The 23,046-nt window shown below is 30.7% G+C and overlaps 1 protein-coding gene across 2 annotated transcripts; it reads right to left on the bottom strand.

Moving 5' to 3' along the window:
- Positions 1-1,544: 1,544 nt before the first annotated feature.
- Positions 1,545-7,528, bottom strand: LOC122586566. Of its 2 annotated transcripts, XM_043758548.1 has the most exons (16): positions 7,022-7,437; positions 5,734-5,855; positions 5,535-5,623; positions 5,417-5,452; positions 5,200-5,287; positions 5,085-5,121; positions 4,927-5,003; positions 4,492-4,556; positions 3,933-4,426; positions 3,774-3,861; positions 3,620-3,697; positions 2,944-3,509; positions 2,361-2,496; positions 2,220-2,288; positions 2,020-2,127; positions 1,545-1,921 (listed from the first exon to the last, which is right to left on the bottom strand). In XM_043758548.1, exons 1-16 carry the CDS (start codon positions 7,222-7,224, stop codon positions 1,808-1,810), a joined length of 2,370 nt encoding a protein of 789 aa, XP_043614483.1. In that variant the 5' UTR covers positions 7,225-7,437; the 3' UTR covers positions 1,545-1,807. The 2 variants fall into 2 exon arrangements, with proteins under 2 accessions (XP_043614483.1, XP_043614484.1); XM_043758549.1 differs by lacking the exon at positions 1,545-1,921 and having other exon boundaries at positions 2,035-2,127; positions 2,220-2,272; positions 7,022-7,528.
- Positions 7,529-23,046: the final 15,518 nt, after the last annotated feature.

The raw sequence follows: 23,046 nt of genomic DNA, 5'->3' as shown, positions 1-23,046 counted from the left end.
AAGCATGTGGGATGGGAGCAACAATTATGAGTGTCATGTGCAAGAACTCCTCTTAACCCCTCCGAGCAAGTCATATAAGCAAATAAGAATGGTATCAACTAGGCACATACATATAAGTAGAAAGTGACTAAGGAGTCTTGAGGACCGAGAGGCCCAAATATAATAAAAGATTAAAAGGGTGCCAATCTATCTATGCTTGAGATAGCCTAATACACCTTCCAGATTCCATTCAATTGTAAGTTGTAGTCTGCATCTAAAATTTCATCATTTCTAATGACATGACTATGGGGAAGTGTTAGCCAATTTCGGATCACTAAGAAAGTTAGGAAAAATTGTGTGGATTGTGACGGTTTATATAAGACGGAAACAAAGGATGTTTGATAGCATATATGAAATGCAATGGTGAGATTAGATCAAGCATTTATTGGGTCGATTTCCCCTCTCGTTAATAAAATGACCGTTGTCTTTAAATTGAAAGGGTCTCGCATGATAATGTTTTATATAGTAGTAGAAATCAGAATTTGCCTGAGATTTAGATAAGTGTTTGCTTAGAACCATGCCTATCTTTCCTTCATTCCTTGGTTGATGTTGCGATCTACTTCATTCATGATCTATATTGAAAATATGAATTTTGACATCTAAGTCAAGAATTCCGTGAAAATCCATTGTAGCCGTTGGCAAAAACTGCAATAAGCGTTTATAAATCGATTTTGAGTTCAATGGACTTGTGAAACTAATTAGTAATAAATAAAGAGAAAATTTCATATATGCCATTGGTAAGTCACAAAATATCGTATTTGCCTAGTTAAATTTTGAAGTATCATATGTCATTTCTAATTTATCAATATATCAAATATGTCATTATTGAATAATAAAGTATCATATATGTCATTCATAATCTATCAATATATCAAATATGTCATTTTTAAGTAAAAATAATGACCCCATATATAATATTTAATAATGTTTTTAGGCTCATATGATATTTATTATTTAATAAAGGCATATTTGATATTTGAGGGTAGAGGTGTACAAAAAAACCGGGTTGGAACCCAAACCCGAAAAAGAAACTGAACCCGAAACTGGTCAACAACCGGGTTTGACCCAAACCGGTTCGGGTTTGACCGAACCCGGCGGTTCAAACCGGTTTGGGTTTTCGGGTTTTATTTTCGGTTAGAAATCGGGTTGAGTTCGGGTCGGGTTCGGTTTTTGGTCAAAAAAACCGAGTCAAACCCGGTCAATAACCGGTCAAAGTTTGACCCCAAACCGGTTTCAAACCGGGTCGGGTTGGGTCAAACCCGGTTTTGGTTCCGTTGACCGAAAAACCGGTTCGGGTTCGGTTTCGGGTCGGGTTGGGTAGAAACCGGTTTTTGTTCATCACTATTTGAGGGTATTAGAAATGACATGTGATATTTCAAAATTTAATTGGTGATATTTTGTGACTTAAGAGTGGCACATATGAGATTTTCCCATAAATGAAACTGCTGATCTTAAGAGAGTTAAGCTATGATCTTAAGAGAGTTAAGCTAGAACAACCGAACAAGTTAACCAATAATCAACCCATATAATTTACAATGAAATATGACTAAACAAATTCCAATCCCCAATTTACATGACATGATAGTTTTCATTTGTTCCTCATTCTTTACTTTCAAATCACAAACAGACCAATTTTCCCCGCCCAGATTCATTTCAAATGTGGTACATCAATTATCAGGACATAAATTATGTTACATTTCACATTCCAGTATGTAGTCGGTCTGCATCACCCTTTCTAGATGAACGTTGCCGTTTCACTGATTTTGATTTACAGGAAGTAACTTAATTGCTCTTTCTTTCTCGAACCACCTTCCCCATACAAATCATTCCATTGTTTCAGCTCACCCATTACGCACCCCTCACCCGCAAAACTAGCTGCCACCTGTCACCAATCGACGAATTATCAGTTTTTTGACCAACATTTTTGTTTTCTAAACTGAATATATTTTGATTACTAAATTAAGGATCAAATGATATTACTTGAGTCTTTGCCTGCCTCATATCTTCCATGTTTAATGGTCTCAGTGTAATAACACTTTCACTATCTTCTTTCTTCTCACTTTGTGCTTCGTCGCGTGCCTTGTTGTCCTTCCAAATAAAACGAAAGAATGAATATAACTAAGTTTATTCATTTGTACATTAAAAGCCAAAATAAGGTATAACACCAAGTAACAACTTACAATATCCTTTTGTCTCTCTTGCTGCATTAGCTCTCTCACTGGTCGATAGGCTGCTGTTACACATAAATTCTGTATGAGTAGTTAATGCCAACGTTCCTTGTTGATTTTTGTATATCTTGAATTCGGTAAAAGAAAACAAACCTTAAGGTCACTTCCACTAAATCCTTCTGTCATTACTGCAAGCTCCTTAAAGTCTAAATTTTCCACCTTTTCTTTTGCTAAGAGAGTTTTCAATATCGTTTCTCTGTTCTCTACTGATGGTAGATCCACCATGATTCTGTACATCAAACATTTATGGCGCTTCTAAGCAATGTTTCTTTCTATCAAATTGCTATTGAAATTCAAGATTAATAAAAAACATGTGTGAACAACCATTCAAACCATTCATATGTGGATGGGTGATTTCAAGACTCTCCGAAAAGTTTATTTACCCAGTCTATACTTTTTGGAAACTATGTGTTCTTTGACCACCTTACTACTTGTCCGGGATGAAAGTTGCCAATGTCTAATGGATTGACAAGTGTTTGTAGTAGTATTATATTGTCATCATAGATAAAACGCTAAGTGTGTATAGATTTTCAAAATTGAATGTCGGGCAACCCCAATCCATTTTGTTTTAAGTCGTACTAAAAATGACTAGTCACCCAACCCACCCATGTTGTCACCTCTAACTATAAGATATCATTTGAAGAACCATGAAGGTTGAAAAAGAAAGCAAATATACCTGCGTTCAAACCGCCTAATAATGGCTTCATCAAGATCAAATGGTCTATTAGTGGCTGCAAGAACAAGAATCCGCTCACCAGGTTTAGTCAATAATCCATCCCAATGTGACATGAACTCGTTTTTTATTTTCCGCATAGCTTCATGTTCTCCCACTCTTGTTCTTTGCCCAAGCATGCTATCAACCTCATCTACAAAAATTATAGTTGGAGAAACCTTTGCTGCAAGAGTGAATAAAGCTCGCACGTTCTTCTCATCTTCCCCAAACCATTTTGAAGTGATGGTTGACATCGACACATTTATGAAACTTGCTCCAGCTTCATTAGCAATTGCTTTAGCTAGCATTGTTTTTCCGGTACCTGGAGGGCCAAATAATAATATACCACGGCAAGGTTTAAGAAGTCCGCCATTGAAAAGATCTGGTCTTTTAAGTGGAAGCATAACTAACTCCTGTAGGGACTCTTTTATTTCATCAAGGGCCCCAATGTCTGCAAATGTTACACCAATCTCACTGGAAGGTACAACCTCTGGTCTTATACGTTTTTCAAACTCATTGTCCGGAACTTCCTGGCGATGTGATGTAAACCATGAAATTTGTTGTCATACCACTGGATGGAAAGTATCAAGAGGTTTGATTTACACTATATAACTGATAAGTAAGATTTAGAGTTGCATACCGGTTTTGGAGGAACTGGTTTTTCGGTCTCATTTTTGTTATCTGACTTTGATGCAACATTTTCATCACCTTCTGACCCCTATAGAAAGTACAAGATAAAGTTGGCATGACGAGCCATTATATTGAATGAAACTTTTGTAAGAAATATATCAAACCTTTGATGTTTCGGCATTTGTCTCCAGCTTTAAAGTATCTTTTCCACCACAATTATCCTCTTGGAAAATGCTCAATCCATGTGACAAACTGTGAGATGGTAATATCAGTAATGGATAGCATTTTGATCAGTCTTTATTGATGAAAAAAAGAATACGTACCTGGTAGACGATATGACGAGCTTTCCATTTCGATATTCAGGATCTTTGTGACTCATTAAGTGATGAGAAATTGCAGATATCACTATCTCTTGTATGTAATTACTGATAAACATTGTGTCAACGTGACAAATTGAACCTAGATCATCACACTCAAGATCATTTGCAGCTAACACCTCGGCAATATGATTTTTGTTTTCCTGAAACCGGATGTCCTTCATTTGCTTTTCCAATTGTGCTGTCCAGTCTTTGAGATGAGACTCGTCTTCAGGTGGGTTGATATCAATATTGTAAGGAAATAAGCTGGCGATTTTTTCATCGACATCAACAATTTCATCACGTGGGTCCAATATCCGGGAACCAATAACTAATGTTGACCCTGATAGCTTCTTTAACATTCTATCAAACAATTCATATGTCCGTTGTGATTTAAGAAACCTCTCTACGTCCCTGACATAGAGAATGATTCCGTTTGTTTCAGAGAAAGAGACTAAAACCTGCAAGTAAGCAATGATGTTATATATTATTTTGAGCGACGTCTGAAGCCACAAGTGGAGTTTACCTTGTATAGTGTCTGCAAAAATACTTTTTCATCAAAAGGGCAGCTGCTCACATGCTTGAGAGTGGCTATAGCGAGTAAACATAATTCACAAGATCAGTAACATATAAACACATTCTTAAAATATTAGTAACCATAGGGTATGTTCCAGTAGAAGGCTTCTGATGTACTTAAGAAGTTTAGAAAAGATGATGCGCCTATTTTACATTTTGATGCATCTGATGTACTTACTTTTTATACCTGATACATCCGACTCACTTAATTTTTGCAATTTGATCCATCTGGCTCACTTAAGTTTTATACTTCGGTGCATCTGATGCACTTACTTAACGCGCATCATCATTCCTGGACTTCCTATGTTGAGTCATTTCAAACCTTAGCTATTACCTACGTGCGTGTGTGTGTGTTAATGAAATATTAAAAGATCAAAACGCCAACCTAAATTTGAAGAAGAGGACTGTGAACTAAGAGAAGTAGTATCTGAAGTGACGGTGGAATTTTTGAATTCTGTATTCCTGCAAAGTTAACGAGTCACGTTATAAATAGAACCAAAGTGGATATTTTGTAATTGGATGATTTTAGCTTGGAAACCATACCTGGATTTGGTAGCTGAGCCATTTCTTCTCTTACATCCTGAAAATTTCCAGCCAATCATATCATATGAAGTTGTTCTAAGAACATAAAATACAACATTTTTGACTCTATACATACCTCCACCATCTTCTTGTGACACAGAGAACGATCCAAGTAAACTGGACATCCGTTCCAATGCCATATCAGAGATGGATCTTGTGACAGACTATACAGAGAAACTCTATCAGATATTATTCATATTCAAACGGCACTAATTCTTTCTATTTCAAAACTTTTCAATATAATCTCAGTAAATAAAAGTGATATGCTTCCTGAAACATAATGTTGCCCTTACCGAGTCTTTTTTAGATGTACCATACTTGCTCTGCATCTGCGGTTTAACGCTAAACATTAGCAAAACATTATACTATCTGAAATAGAAGGAAAAAAAAAGTTGATAGTCATGTAATCACCTTTCTAGAAAAGTCAACCATGTCTAACACTAGCAATTTTGCTTCAAACTCATGTGATAGAGCCTTTGCTAACTTTTGGTGATAAAATTCTTTGGACGACAACATTTAGATAAAAACATGTGTAATTCAATTAGGCCACAATTGAGCTATATAACTTAATAAACATTAGAATTCTGGGAAATGGGAAGAAGTTGCTTACCGGCAGGTCCTGAGAGCAGTATCGCTCTACTTGCAGGTGAAAGATTTCTGGTATGCTTAGAAACATCCAGGTGTTTTAGATAAACAAATGCTGCACTTGTCAACAACCACCTTGTCCGTTCGCTGTCATTACATTTTACAGAAGTTGTTGGAATAGTTACCAGTTAGTTTGGTATAAGAATAGACATTAGACAGCAATCCTAGCCAACAGCATTAACATTTTAATTAGTGTCACGACTTATTAACTTAATAAAGTGCTTTCAGGCAATACAAGTTACAACTTACAATGACCAAGTTTTAAAGTACGAATTTTGCTGACCATGGCCCTTTAGGTCTACGGTTAACACGTAGTAAAGTATTCTAGACCCTGCTGATAATTACTTATGAGGGTGCCATGTACAACTTTTTACTGCATATATATAAGGTTAGCAAAATCGTTAAAGTAATACCGCTTTGAAAATCAACCATTATGTTTTTTTTTGTAAAAAGATTAAACTAGAAGATTGTACTAATTGAAAGAAGGAACTGGCAACACCCTCATGGGAAGTTACTGTTGACAAAGTATACAGCACATGGCTTGTACCGAACTTAGATTAAATTGTTATAACTTATAAGTGCAAATCAAGGACTATACATATGATATGACTTGTGTTATCACAAAGCTTATGAAAAGTTCAAACCCAGTCTAACATGCTTACAAATTCTTGTCAAATACTGTAGAGGTTCTAGATTGTAAAAATATCACAAGAAGATAGATATGTTAACAAATGAACAATAAAATGACTATATGGTACTCCCTATCAAAATTTAATTTGTTGATTTTTTTTTAGTGAACCGGTCCCACGTCAAACCGTCCCAACTCCCAACCAAGTAAATCAGGCCCTCCTAGCAGCCAGCTAAGATAGTGACCAAAAAAATGAAACTTTTTTACACTGCACCAGTTTTACTATATTTTTTTTTGATAATGAACAATTATTTTATGGGAAAATGATCTGTACTGCGCCGCTTTACCTATCTTAGGTACTGCCATGTTAAAAAAAGTTACAAATTAAACCTTTGAATTTGATAAACATACACAAACCCTGAATTTTACATAATCCCCTGCTTTACCTATCTTAGGTACTGTCAGCTCTACCTAAGCTTTCCAAAACTTTGCATAAAAATATAAAAACTTAACATTAAGATTTGAAGAATTAATAAGCATCAACACTAACTAAATAATCACTTATATAAATCTATAAAATTAAATATCAAATTATGCAACTAAAAAAAAACAAAACGTTTTTCACCTTATATAATAAGGAAATTCCTTAAATGTATCCTTATCATCATTATCCACACGCACAACAAGCCGGAGAAGCTCCTGCTCAATCTGCGCCGCCGTGACGCCGCCGTCTTCAACACAGCCGCCACTCCACTTGTTTACTCCAAGGCCAACACCCACACCCACACCAACACTCAATGCAGACAACAAAATGTGCTTCTGTTCCATGTCCTTAAAAGACCCAACACTTTAAATTCTATGAAAAGATTTATGGTTGTATATATATATATGTATAAGTACTTTTGTATGTGTACCCAGATTTGAAAACTATGAAAAGAAGATGTTGGTTGAGTTGTTTTGGACGGATTTATTAGAGTGGGAAGATTATATATATAGATATAAATATTTGTATGTATGTAAATTATAGAGAGAGGAAAAGGAGAAGTTGTGGGCGTGTTTTTTGATTGGTGGAATTCCACTGCTGACTTTTTATAGAATGCTGACTTGGTGTTTTTGGTGGGAGCTTGTTTATTTTCCTGTTATCTCTGGATCCTCTCCTGCAAATTTTTATGTACTTGTATATTGGTACTAGTGTATGTTATCCATCCATAAATCAACCAATAGTCTTCTAAGTTCTAATATCATAGAAGATAACAATCAGCTTAATTAGATAGATAATCATTGGAGATTCTTTTACAAACAAACTAGATGAACCATATAAAAAAAATACATACATTTATTATAAAAGAAAAAAAAACTGACATAATAATAATAAAAAAACATTAATATTTAAATAATTGAAAGAATAAATAATAAAATAAAAACAATTACACAAACTAACAATAAAAACATAAATACCTTTCTATATCTTTTGTTTTGAAAAAACTACAAACCTGACATTTTATTTTTTCTTTGATCACCTTCAAGTATATATATAACATAGTTATAAAAAAATTTTGTAAATATTTTATATCTTAATATTAGAAAGTAGATATATATTAGTCAATCCTCAGAACAAATTACACCAAGTAACATATATATGAAACTAGATTATTGTCCCGCGTAATATGCGGGTAAATATATTTTTATACTTATATATATCTAAAATACTATTTTCTTAATTAATAGTTGATAAATTAAAATATTCCATTTCATTTTATTAACATTTGTTTTTTTTACCTTGATAATTTTACAAACACTTATTGTGTTACTCATTAAGTCTTACTGATTAAATAAATTATTCAATACCAAAAGTTATTGCTTATCCATGTCATCACAAATATCTCGATGTCATTCGGATTTTTATGTCAAATCATAAAAATATCACACATGACACATTCTTTAGATGGTGCAAAGACATACAACCTTCTTAACCGAGTTGCGAGATTGCCACCATCAAGCCAATGATCATTCTAAAATCTTGTCTTATTTTCACTCCCAACTATTCTTTAATAATATCTTAAGAGGGCTAGCAATCAAGTGTGCCTCAAAGAATGAGGAACATATATTTTTCCATATTTTATTACCATTTGTTTACACGGGAACTCAGACTCAGAACCATGAATCATATTGATGATTTTAAATGTAACGTAATTCAGATTTTGAACCACATGTTATATTCATTTGTACATATCAATGCTAAATTAAGAGTATACAGACCACCAAAACCTAAACCACCGACTTTTTTACTTGACAATTCTCTATCAGTAGATCCATTACATTTCATTTTCCGAGTTCGACCCCCCCCCCTTCTCCCTTATTCCTTCCACCAAAAAAATGAAGTTGTGATCCTTATCAATCAAAATAGAGAAAAATAATATATCATAAATACTTTGAATTGCCGAGTTAGAATCCATCATAAACAACACATTAGTATTGAGTTTAGATTATATTCTATAATAACTTTGCAAAGTTTATGAAATCTAACCATGGATGGAGTCCTCACTCCAATTTGGTGAATCTTATCTTATTTTCACTCCCAACTGTTCTTTAATAACATCTTAAGTGGGCTAGCAATCGAGTGTGCATCAGAGAATGAGGAACATATATTTTTCCATATATTATTACCAATTGTTTACACAGGAACACAGACTCAAAATCATGAATCACACTGATGATCTTAAACCTAACGTAATTCAGATTTTGAACCACGTGTCATATCCATTTGTACATATCAATGCTAAGTTAAAAGTATCTTGACCACCAAAACCTAAACCACCCACTTTTTTACTTGACAATTGTCTTCTAGTAGATTCATTACATTTCATTTTTCGAGTTCAACCCCCCCCCCCCCGCCTCCCTTTCCACTTCCACCAAAAAAAATTGAAGTTGTGATCTTTATCAATCGAAATAGAGGAAAATAATATATATTAGATACTTTGAATTACCGCGTTAGAATATATCATAGACAACGCATTAGTATTGAGTTTAGATTTTATTTTATAATAACTTTGCAAAATTTATGAAATATAATCTTGGATGGAGTCCCCACTCCAATTTTGTGAATCTTGTCTTATTTTCACTCCCAACTGTTCTTTAATAACATCTTAAGGGGCTAGCAATCGAGTGTGCATCAGAGAATGAGGAACATATATTTGCCCATATAATATTACTGTTTGTTTTACACAAGAGCACAAACTCAAAACTATGAATCACATTGATGATTTTAAACCTAACGTAATTAAGATTTTGAACCACATGTCATATTCATTTGTACATATCAATGCTAAATTAAGAGTATCTAGACTACCCAAACTTAAACCACCCATTTTTTTACATGACAATTGCCTTCCAGTAGATCCATCACATTTCATTTTTCAAGTTTGACCCCCCCTCCTCCCTTACCCGTTCCACAAAAAAAATGAAGTTGTGATCTTTATCAATCGAAATAGAGAAAAATTATAAATATTTTGAATTGCCGAGTTAGAATCCATCATAGACAACGCATTAGTATGGAGTTTAGATTTTATTATAGAATAACTTTGCAAAATTTATGGAATATAACCATGGATGGAGTCCCCACTCCAATTTTGGTACAATGTAAAGTTTTTTAATGGTATTTTTGTAATTTTGTTCCTACAAAATATTAATAAATAAATAATACATACAAACATTGACTTTGTTATCATAGGTCTCTTATTTGGAAGTACATCACTTGGTTGGAAACATTATTTTTGAGATAATCCTTTCTAATGGTAGAGTAAAAATTTTAAGTTGTTTTATTTTTAATAGAATAGAAAAAAAAGGGTTTTTCTTTACTTGGGTAAATATACAGTACATTGATAATATAATTGTATGTAAAAACGTTATATTTTTTTTCAAATTCCTTTATAATAGTAATCACAATAGTCATGCATATTTAGAAGCTAAATTATTTATCATTAATTTCGAAAATTTATGTTATGTTGTTTAATAGAGCGCAACTTTTTTATCACCACATGCTCCAAAATTGTAGATCAATGTTAAAGGTTGACATTCCCAAAGTTGTTACTCACCTAAGCTAAACTCCGCCTTCTCAACACTGTCATTGATAATTTCTAAACCCGACATTATTATTATTATTATTATTATTATTATTATTATTATTATTATTATTATTATTATTATTATTATTATTATTATATATGTTGTTGATACAGGGTGTTACGACATTATTAATATTCAATTTTATTTTATTATGATATAAGATATAGCTTACTATATTTTTATTAATAGAAAATTGATCTATATATTTTATATGAAACATATCTTAAATATTTCAAATTAAAATATGCTTTATTTTTTTATATGATATTAACTATTATTTTATTGGATAAGATATAACACGAGATCATGACTTTAGTGACAACTTTCTTAACATTATCCAATTATCATACACAAAAATGTATTCTTTTAGTTAATCAATCTCCGAACTATAAAAATTCTCATGTTTGAATATATTTTTGAAGATATTTTTGTGACATGAGCTCACGATTGAAAAGGTTTAAGAAAAAGAATCAAATTGTTAAACATACAAGAAGATGGACATTATTATTCTGAAAAAAATTTAAAAATGCAATTAATATTGTGTTTTAGTTTAAGCAAATTAATTGAAGTTGGAGGACTAATATCACCATTTTTAAAGTTTTAGTCAAAGATGATGTAAGTAATATGATCTAAGGTGGAGAATAAAGATGAAATTTTTATAGAGGGTAAAGATTAATTTATGTTACTATTTAAAGTTTTTTTTTAATATATATTAAAGATATGATTAAGAAAGTTACACAAAGCCATTCCCAAAATAAATAAATAAACATAAAAATAGAGATTCCATAATGTAAGAGTTGTATAAAAATAGTTTGTTAAACATAAATTTAACGATGATTTGGTTTATTTTATTCTTTTTTTTTTTTTTCATTTTCAGTTTAAAACAAAAGAAAATAATTAAAAATATATCCTGTCCCAGACGCCTTAAATATTATAACTTGGTTTGTGACTTATGTCTAAAACAAAATGCATTTATCAAATACATGTAATTCTATGATCTATTAATTAAAAAAAACGATGTCACTCCGTAATTAGAATACGACTAATTAAACTTGATTCGCATATCATTAAATCTATTTGTTTTAATAATTAAAAGTACTTTTTTTAGCAGTAGTGGTGATTGGACTCAGCAGCATGCATCTTTATCGTCCGTTAGAGATCGACCACGTCATCAGTACAGTCAATCCGGAGGCATGACAGACGGTGGAAGTCCCACTACCGTTCTGGATAAAGAAAACTAGCTAATGCTAGAAAAAACCTCATGTTCCACCTCATTGTCAAAGACTTCTTAATATGTCTTTCAAAAGTTTTAAACCCGTGACCAATATTTGACTGAAAGACATAAGGGACATTAAATGTCCAGTTAGGTCAAATCCCAAGGACAATAATTAAAAGTACTTAACGAGTGTTTCTCATGATACCTTCAAGTTTAATTATGAATTTATGACAACAATACTGATGCATGCTAAAGCCTTCAAAGCTTAATTATGATAACTTAAACAACCCAACTCTAACCCCAACCCATTTTGTGTTTGTTGCATAGAAAAATGTGAGAGGAATAATATATTAGGTGATGTAATGTAATGTAAGTCTAGTCGATATATAACTGTATTAAACATAAATACATTTTTACGATAATTATATATGCCAATAATCCGTAACAACAACAACAACAACAATAATAATAATAACAATAATAATAATATATTTCACGATAATAGAATAAACTTACACTTTGTGTTTGTTGCATAGCTAAATTTCCAAACATAATATACTAAGGTGTAATGTATTTCTTACCGATATATTATTGTGTTGGACAAGAGTATATTTTTACTGACTATTATAAGTGCCAACAATCCATAACAATAATACTATAATTATATGTCATCTATGCTATCTAATAAAACAAATCACTTTTTTTTTTCATTTAAACTTTCCGCCTTGAAAAACAAAAAATACCCCTCTCCTTTATTCACTAATTTAAACATCACCATCCAATATACCTATAATACCCTCTACTAATTTAAACGTTTATTTGCCATAGATACTATTAAGGATTGCTTGATTCATGAGAGACGTTGAGATACTTCCTGGACATGGAAATGGAGACGCGACCTCAGGGATGGACACGAAAAGGAGCAACTTACTAAATTGCTGAACATTCTGCCCAGTACATTTACTCATGAAGATGACACCTGGTCTTGGAGTTTTGAAGGAAAAACTGAATTCTTTATCTCCCAAATCCGTAAGTACATTGATAATAAATGTCTTGATCATTTTGTTACTTCTAATCTTTGGAATAAATGGGTGCCGAAAAAGATTAATGTTTTTATATGGAGATTGGCACGCAAGGGTATCCCCACTAATGTTAACTTGTTCGGAAGAGGGGTGGATGTGAATTCTTTTCGTTGTATGCTATGTAACTCTGGAATAGATGACATATCTCATATCTTCGTAGATTGTGGGATTATACGTGAGACCAAAAAGAGGCTTAGTGAGTAGGTTCAAATGGATATACCTGAAGACGATCCTAATAACGTGCTCTTGTGGATTAAGGCTCGTCAATGTAACACTCAAGTTCGACAGATTATGAATCTTTAATCTACACCTGGTGGTGGCAAATTTGGAACGAGAGAAACAATTGTATTCATTACTTTTGCATTCACCACCATCTTCGCCGTCATCGTTGTCCCCATTGCCGCTCCCACTACCACCACCTCCGCCATCACTACCCTCACCGTTGTCGTATTACGCGGGCATAAGTCTAGTAATAAGAAATTATGTCCATAAATTTTCATTCTGAGTTTGTTGCATAGCGAAATGCCCAAAAATAAATATGTAATATAATCCCTATCGACATATTTGATTATCAAACAGCAAGTATATTTGCGGTTATGAATGTTAAACAAAAGTAGCTATGAATGTTCAATAAAGATGCAGATACTAAAAGCTATTGTTTAAAACTAAAAGCTAAAACTTTCAAAATGCTCTTATAAAACCTTCGCCAAACAATCAAACATGCATAAATGTTAACAATCCATAATAATAATAATAATATATTTCGATTCGTAATATTTTTTTTAGAACGACATTCTAATCTACTCCTACTCTTAAATTACACGCATGTCTGGGATGAAACCTAGAACTCTCGAAAAATCCCTATTAATCCACCCCCAAAAATGTGAGAAGTGGAGCCACTCGAACCCAGATGGATCCCCCCAAGGTCAAAAAACCTTACCAATGAGCCACCAACCCGATTGACTCGATTCGTAATAATTGATTGTTTCCAAAAACTTAATTTGTGTTTGTTGCATAGCAAATTGCAAAAAATAATATCAATGTAAAGGGTAAGGATGTAATCAGTTCTTTCTCTCGGTTCTCTCCATCGGTACATGTTGGCACCTCGATTTCCTTAGACCATCTTCTCAGGCACAAAACAGAACTCGACATCGATTATATACCGGCTCTATGATGTCGATGCTTGTTAACGTTGGCTTGCATGCTTTGTTACTGTTTTTTTGGCTAATTTTAACCTTGTTGCCCCTAATGTAATGTAACCCTTTTAGTCTTGTCGTTTAAAAAAAAAGGCTTTTAAGCCTTAACAGGCTTGCATGGTTCGAGAGTCCCGAGTTCGAAGTCTTAACAAGAGGGGGGGGGGGGGTGAGAGTCCCGAGTTTCATCCCAAACATGTGTGGTTTGAGGTCCGCATGTTGTCTAATTGGATGTTACCGTGGTTTCTATATATTATTAAACAAAAAGTTTTCACTATTATATGTAGGGATTAGTATCCTGGAATGTAACAAATTTTGGACGAATGTCTATAGTACGAAATAACTTAAGTCGTGTATATTGTATGTAAACAACTCAAAATTATGTCTATTGTATGCAAAAAAACATACGTGACAACCATATATAGCTGTCACTTGTTTTTTTTATTGGTCAGATACATTTTCTTACATACAATAAACATAATTTCGAGTTGTTTACAAAGAATACACACGACTTTAGTTATATCCCATTATAAACATTCGTCCAAAGTTTGTTACATTGTATGATATTTATCCTTTATATGTATGTATATATTATTGTATTAAACAAAAGCACCTTTTTACGACTATTATTAATAATTTATAAACTTGATCCGGGCTCACTAGAATTGTGATTCAACTTTAAAAGAAACAATTTAGTATTAACTATTAAGTGATCTTCGTTGGTACGTAAAGGGGGCCTGAATATTTGTTATCATTGCTGTTCCCTTTTTGATCATGCGCCTAAACATACAAGTATACTCAACTAATGTGATCATGTATTTATTTAACAGTAGTAAACTATTCACGCGATATAATGGAGTAATTTTATTAATATAATTTCTTTTTATCTTTATCAAAACTGGGTGCTTTTAGAATCATTATTTTTTCCGCTGATCATCGATATGTAAAGGAGAGCGATAAAAAATATGGCGTTATATAAATTCAATGGAAAACCACTTATCTCCGTAAATAAATATGTGTACACGTAAAACTTTCCTTCTAAATCATGTGACATATCTCAAATAAATCCACATCAACATTCCATCTAAATCATTGACTATAATGGTATCTCAAATACATCGACATCTACCAAATCTAATTTTTATATTTTTTGCTTTTCATGGTTTTAAGCTATTCTTATCTTCCTATTAACACTAGAATTAAATCATATATAATTATTTTATTAATAATAAATAATAATCTATCTATTTATATTAATAAAAAAAGATTGTGATGACATAAAATTTTTTAAAAATTTTATTGCTACAAATCCTTTTAGTTTAATTATGACATCATCATATTTTTTAGTTTAAAATTCAAATACCTTTTTTTAAATTAGTATCATCAATATAGACTTTTATTAGTTATATGTGGAGATATATAAGGTAACCAGAATTTTTATTCGGGTGTTGCCCCAGATCGTCGTTGCATCATGCAGACATACATCTAGCATTACTCAAAATTTTGGACACTTAAAGTTTACTATAAGGGGTAGAAAGTTAAAATAATGGGTGGAGTTCGATGATAAAATTTAAAAACCTTATAATAAAAGATAGAAAGTAATATATAAAGATTTGATGATTAAAATTAAAAACTCTTAAGTTAATTGATACAAAACAAAAAAAAATGTAAAAGTAAACTATACTTACAACTTTGTAAAAGTAAACCATATTTAAATTTATAAAAATGTTAGACGAAAGTAAAAAAAAAAAAGCAAAAGGTTAAGTGGTAAAAATACGAAACTCTAAAAATGTACTATCGTAAACAAAAAATTAGAAAAAACAAAATAGCTGACATCAGCATGACATTAGCAGAAACTGTAGCTAAGGTTGTCCAGTACTGTAGCTAAGGCTGTCCTTTATATATATATATATATATATATAGATAATTTTAATAATGATTAATACATTTATTAAAAAAGTAACTGCTTAGTGCCGTCTTTTGCGGGTTTTGAGCCCCAATACCTCGACGGTGTATGGGGGAGGTCAAGATGTAGGCAGACCTTACCTCTACCTAAGTAGAGAGGCTGCTTCCAGTTTTTACCTAAATGGTAGAAAAGACCCTCCAACCTTTACATGGGATAAGGATCGAACCCATAACCTCTGTCTCCAAAGGCAATGGTGTTTACCACTGATTCAACCATGCTGCTGGAATTTCTTCATATTTGTTTTGCGAATCAATTTAATACATTTATTCATTTAGTTAAATTAAACATATTTGTTTTGCGAATCAATGTAGAGCCGATAATTTAATTTAATTGTGGAATTTATTTTACATTAATTAAATTCATTCGTATATGTTGATTTATTATACTACTAATATTAAAAAAAAAATGTTAGAAGTTTGTGTTTTATAATTCACGATAAACCCAAAACGTTACCAAATTGATACTAAACTTTTATTAAAAATAATTATAGGTGTTGTTAATCATAAAATATTTTTTTTATTAGTATTTTCATCTAAAAGCGACATATAAAATTAATAATGGATTTGGTTTTTTTTATCAATTGTAACCTTTGTTTGGATCATATGCATACATTGATCATACGCATACCATATATAGATCTTATAAATATATTTATCTTTTAAAACCAGAAATATGACTTATTAAATAACATGAATATATTAATTTTAAATTGGCTATATATATGGATGTAACATTAGATTAAAATCGTACATTATTCGGGACTGAATGACAGTAATTGATAGTTACTATATTATTAATAATTTATCGTAATATAAATTAAAAAACTGTCAGATTATAACGTGAATGATAAGATTATAGTATGGTCAGTTAAATGATATAAATATATTACTTTTTATCTGGATATACATGTGTATCTCATACCAAAAAATATGACTTATTTACTAATATAAATATATTAATTTTATTTTGGCTATATCACGTTAGATTAAAATCCTACATTGTACACTGAGAACGTAGATAAAAAATAATTGATAGTTACAGTGTTATTTATAGTTTATGATAATATAAAAAACTATAATAATAAGATAATGATTTAAATATATGATATATGTCAAATATGCTAAAACATGACTAAAGAAACATGATATATAAATTTTAAAATTTCTCTTTATGATTTATTTTTAATAAATATAATATAATAAGCAATCACATTTTGAAATAGTTATATATTAAAAAAAATCAATGATACTATGATGAATAATATTTTCTAAACTTTTGAAAGTTTATTGCATAACATAGTAATTATAGGATGTTCAAAAAATAGTTTTAATACATAATGTAATCGCACATAAGACTATGACTAAATACATGATACGCTATAGCATGATACAAATTAACTTGACATTTTTTTTATCATTATACTAATAAATATATAAAGTGTTATATTTAAATTTGTCAATTTATGATATCATAACATTTATATATGTCTACTCGCGTATTACGCGAGACAATAATCTAGTTTTGTTATATAATAATGATTCATATATTAATATCGATAATACAAATAAATTTTTAATATTTTATATATTTTAATATCTTGAGTTATTTTATAAACCATATTTTAAATGTTTGTGATAAAAATTGAAATATTTCAATAGTAAGTATTAGACCCAGGTTCAAGTTTTAAAAGATAAGTCCTTCCCTTAAATTGTTGTTATGCTTTTGGACGAATTATAAAGAGTTTTTCTCCTATTAAGTATTGAGTGAGAGACTCTAACGTGGACCCTTTTAAAACAATATAGTCTAGATCCTTTAAAAAAAATTGTATATATGGTAAAGAAAGGTTTAAAAGTTTAACCTAAATTGAGTATAAAATTATGAGAGGTAGTTTAGACCTTTAATAAAATAAAAAGTAAACTCTTCGTAAGGATGATGCGTTTAGATTTTAAACAAAAAGTAATTTAAATTTATAAAGTTGTACAAGGTATTGCGTCTCAACTAAACACACTGGTGAGTAGATAACCTTTTCGTTTGCATTATAGTAGGTCAGTAAGTCCATAATTGTTCGCAATGACACTTGCAATAATAAACTAGTAATGTGTAATTCTAAATTGGTTGTGGGTTGTCTTGTTCTTAATTAAACTAAATAATATAAAATGAAAAGTAAGTTAAAGGTCGCAACCGTTGGTATACGAGAAGCCTTGCTAGTTAATTGCTAAACATGAAAATTTGTCACGTTCTTAATTAAACCAAATAATATAAAATGAGAAATAAATTAAAGGTCGCAACCGTTGTAAAGGAGAAGCGTTGCTAGTTAATTGCTAAACATGAAAAACAATAATATTAAAAACATACTTCTTTTAAAATCATATTACATCCATAAAAAACTATTCATTTGCTATTACTTTTATATATCTAATAATTAGGAGGTTCACAACCCTGCGTTGCGAGATTTGCAAGAAACTAAGAAGTAACATGTAAAAAACCTGAACAAGGTGCGATGCGGCAAAATCCAAATAATGTAACCGGATGTAACCTACAAATAATAACTCGTCATCAATAAGAACTTTGACATATGAAATAGATATTTGTTCAAAGGCACTACTCCAAATAAAATCAGGAATTAACCTATAGTTTTATACCCTAACGGGATCAGATGTGGTAAAATCAAAATAGTGGGAAAAAATAAAAAAGTTTTCAATATAATTATTTGGAAACTCAAAAGGAAAAAAAATATACAGGAAACCAAAAAATAACCCGTAATAAATACCCGAACGGAATGTGATTTGGCGAAATCCGAATACTAAATACTAATACAGAATATGACATAGACGAATAATAACTCGCCACGCAGATGAGTTACTATTCACATTTCATTGTCTTAATATAATAAATAAATAATTTTAATATAGTAAATAATTAGGATCTATTGGAAAAGTTTTTCACAGTCCGATTCCCAGCTACATTCACCAAACTAAAATAATAGGAATCTTAGTTATATTCACAATACCCTCTAATAAGGTCCTTAGGCCTTATACAATAAGCATCTCATCTATATCTCTTTCACACTGTCACATCAGCTTTTGTTTTTGTTTATCCACCTATTCCATAATCACTACCAGTAACACCTCTTCCTCAACTTTTATTTATTTTATTTTATATTTATCCATAAATATAATTTACTTTAGTTAAAATAAAACATTATTGTATTTACATTAATTAAAAAATAACACTAATAAAAAAGTTTAAGGGCCATTATAAAAACTTATACAAGTTTGGGCTAAAATGCAAACTAATAGAAAAGATTAAAAGTCAAAAGCTACTATTCTTCATCTTCAATATTAATAATATATATATATATATAATATTATTATATATATACGTCTGCACCTATATACACACACACATATATATATATATCGATACCCAAAAAAATTTTTAAAAAAAATAATAATAACTTACTATCGACCCACTCTCTCCCTCTCTTTCTCGTTATTGCACTTCGATGGATCGATGGTTGGCGACAATTGACCCCATCAACGAGGTGCTACAAATAGGTCAACGTCGACGACCCCATCGATGGGGTGTTGGCGCCCCTATTATAAGGCCTTATAACATTTAAGTACCAAACATTATTCTTATTCAAGCTTGCTTTTACAATTTAACCTTTTATGTATATCTATACTCCCTTATAATAGAAATTGTCCCCCCTCCCCTCCCCTCTCTCCTTAATTTTAAGAACCTGAAATAACACATTTACCCTCTATCTTAATACATCCTTATTTTCATTTTATAGACTGTGACTAAAATACCTCTTAAAAAAATCAACCTCTATCTCTCCCTCACGTAGAAAAATATAGCAAAAACCCTAATTCAAAATTCGTCTCCCTCCTCCCCCCTTTCATATCCCAGCGCAACAATTAATCACATCTTCGACCGCAATGAAATTACTTTTACGTTAATAATCACACCATCACCGCCGACGTTACCACTGCTGCATTATGCGGACACCAATCTAGTTTAGATTTTAAGTATATCATTTTGTATTAATTATTCTAGCACTCTAGAACTCGGTCTCCGTTCCTCAAGTCTGCTAAAACATTGTATTAATTATATCATTTTAGATACCACAATGGCACATTTTACCTAATTCTAAAGTGGCCATCAGATATGTTATATCATCGTACTTTACCTAACAAATATCGTTTTTGAAAGTATGCCTTATGGTATAAGAATTAAGAAAGGGTCTTATATGAAATATTAGTTTGTAAAAGTAAAAAATTGAACATTGAAATGTGAAGTATAATATCTAAAATGCTCATTGTATGTTTAGATATGACTGACTAGCTAATTAGTTAGGGTATATTAGTTAAAATTTTAAAACCACAAAATCAATTTACTTTTATGTTATAAATATATCATAACTTGATATTAAAATAATAAATAAACTAACATATTTATAATAAGTTTAACTATTGCATTAACAAAATAAAACTATGATATAAAAAAAGTTTTGTTTTAATATGACATTATAACGAATAATAAAGAACAAACATATAGTTATAAGTATTTGAATTTTATTCAAGATTACAAAATATTCCTATGTTGATAGTTTACGGAAGATTCCTATTTATGATATGGATATACAACATTTATCTAATCAAAAAGAGGTTTATATCCCCTTATTTCCAAAAAAATTGGGTTAAAAGCTTTAACTTCGTGGCAAATATCATACGATCACATGTTTTTCAAGTATTTATATTATAAACTTTTTCTTAAAATATTGATAACTAGGTACAAATAAGACAAGATCTTGACCCTTATATCATGATAAATTTGATGCACAGAGATTCACATATATATTAATGAACGATGATTTTCATGATTCACAATGATTTTTAGTGATGAAAAACCTATTGTTTTATATATTTTACTTTAATACTTGTTTTATTTTACCTAAAACCTATATATATATATAATATAAAAGAAATATATATATATACATATATTTAAATTTTTTTTAAGTATAGTTGACTAGATATTAATATACGTAAATGAACGATTGTTCACAAATGATTGTTCACGGACATAAACGAACGAACGTTCTTGGAGATAGATGAATGAACGAGATTTTTGTTCAGACTCGTTTATTTAAGTAAACAAACAAACACGAATGAACTTCCTGACGAATATTTTATGAACTATTCAATTCGTTTACGACTAGTTATAATTCCCTTTGCTCGATTTACTTTTCTATTTTATAAGTCATCTTATCTTGCTAATTAATGAAAGGAATACACTCCGTGCTGAAAGTTACACAGGGGAAATTGTTTAAAATACTCCTTCTTACAAAAAACAATCATCCCTTTATTTGAAAGTCTTGATTGGCCATCTATACCGTTTTCGATAATCACTACATGAAACACCATGTTAATGGTATCCGTTGTAATGCGCAGATAACATGTTATCTATGGTTATAAAAATGTAATTGACTGAAAAAAAGTTGAAGTTACAAATTAAAGGATTATTTTTTATTTTACATAAAAAGTTAGGAGGGAGGGGTCCAAATTCACAAAATGAGAAAGTAGGTGCAAAAAAATTGAAAAGGACGTGTGAGCATTAAGAGCACTTATCAAATAAGACAAAACAATTAACGTAACGTATAAACTTTACTTTTTGGGTAATTAACGCAACGTATAAACTTATAGAGTACTTTTTTTAAAAAAATACTAAAGAAACGTTGTTATGTTAGTTAAATTGTCAAATGGGTGTAGCAAAACTTACACTTGTGTTTGTATTCATGATAAGTGCACAATATTATTGGTTCCTTTATTATGTTCTATATTAAAGAAGATTTTGTCATATCGCATTTCATTCGAGTTTTTCATTATTGGTTATTTTTTGATTTTTTTCACACCTTTTTCTTTTTTGGTTATCCAATCTTTTCGTGTCACAATCCATACCACTACTCACATTTGCTACTTTGCATCCCGCTTGAATTCCCAACTAATATATTAAAAATGTTGCCAGATCGCATTTCGTTCGGTTTTTGTTGTAAGATCGCATTTCGTTCAGTCATTGCTACTATAGGTTACTTCTAGGTTTTTGTACACTATAAAAAAACTTTGACGAGTTATGATTCATCCACGTCACACTCTTTACCGCCACTCAGATTTTGTCACATTGCATCTAATTTTGGTTTTCTAATACGAGTTACTTCTTCGTTTTGTTTCACACTTTTTTTTCTTTTTGAGTCATTCAACGTGTTGGTGGCCACTGGTATTCATATTTTGTCAAATCGTATCTCGCTTGAATAATCAACTAATATATTGATGATCTGACCATATTGCACCTCGTTCGGGTTTTTTAATACGGGTAGAGGTGACAAAATGTGCGGGTCAGGTCGGGGTTTAAATGGGTTCGGGTCATTACGGACAATTTTGATAACGGGTTAAAACGGACCGGGTAAAAACGGGTCCGAGTCAAAATGAATCGTTTTAAAAGTTAAAACCCAAATAGCACGACTCTCCAGCAAAAATTCTATGGGACTCAAGTTAATAAAAATAAAATTTTATACAATATAATACTAGCTTATCAACCTGGGTGTTACCCGGGCATTGTTATGATATTTTTTTATTAATTTTAAAGCATATAATTGTTATTAACGTTAATTAATATAAAAATGATAAAGTTATGTAAAAACTCGTAAAGTTACAACTTATTTTATAAATAATAAAATATAAGAGTCTAGTGAACCATTCATGAAAATAAGTTTGAGACAATAGCTTGGATTTGAAATATACAATTGAGACATTAAGATAAAATTTTTAAAATTTGCAAAGATAACAAATTTAAAAACTTGCTTGCTAATTTTAAACAACTTGCAATTACCCATTGGAAATGATAAATATTTATCTAGAAAATAAAAATTGATAATGTAAATATGACATCACAAAATAGTTTTTTTGTAAGATTGATTTTAAAAATTGATTGTGATAATCTATATAATTTGATAATGTAAATATGACATCACAAAATAGTTTTTTTGTAAGATTGATTTTAAAAATT

Source organism: Erigeron canadensis, chromosome 2, assembly GCF_010389155.1.
Source record: "Erigeron canadensis isolate Cc75 chromosome 2, C_canadensis_v1, whole genome shotgun sequence".
Taxonomy (NCBI): domain Eukaryota; kingdom Viridiplantae; phylum Streptophyta; class Magnoliopsida; order Asterales; family Asteraceae; genus Erigeron; species Erigeron canadensis.
This window is presented reverse-complemented; position numbering and strand designations above follow the sequence as displayed.

Excerpts from the sequence above, each read along its gene's own strand:
- LOC122586566 (XM_043758548.1), bottom strand. The coding sequence starts at position 7,224 with ATGGAACAGAAGCACATTTTGTTGTCTGCATTGAGTGTTGGTGTGGGT. Across the intron at positions 2,128-2,219 it reads AAGAGAGACAAAAGGATATT|GACAACAAGGCACGCGACGA; the intron begins GTAAGTTGTTAC and ends TTTATTTGGAAG. Across the intron at positions 1,922-2,019 it reads TGAGGCAGGCAAAGACTCAA|GTGGCAGCTAGTTTTGCGGG; the intron begins GTAATATCATTT and ends GATTGGTGACAG.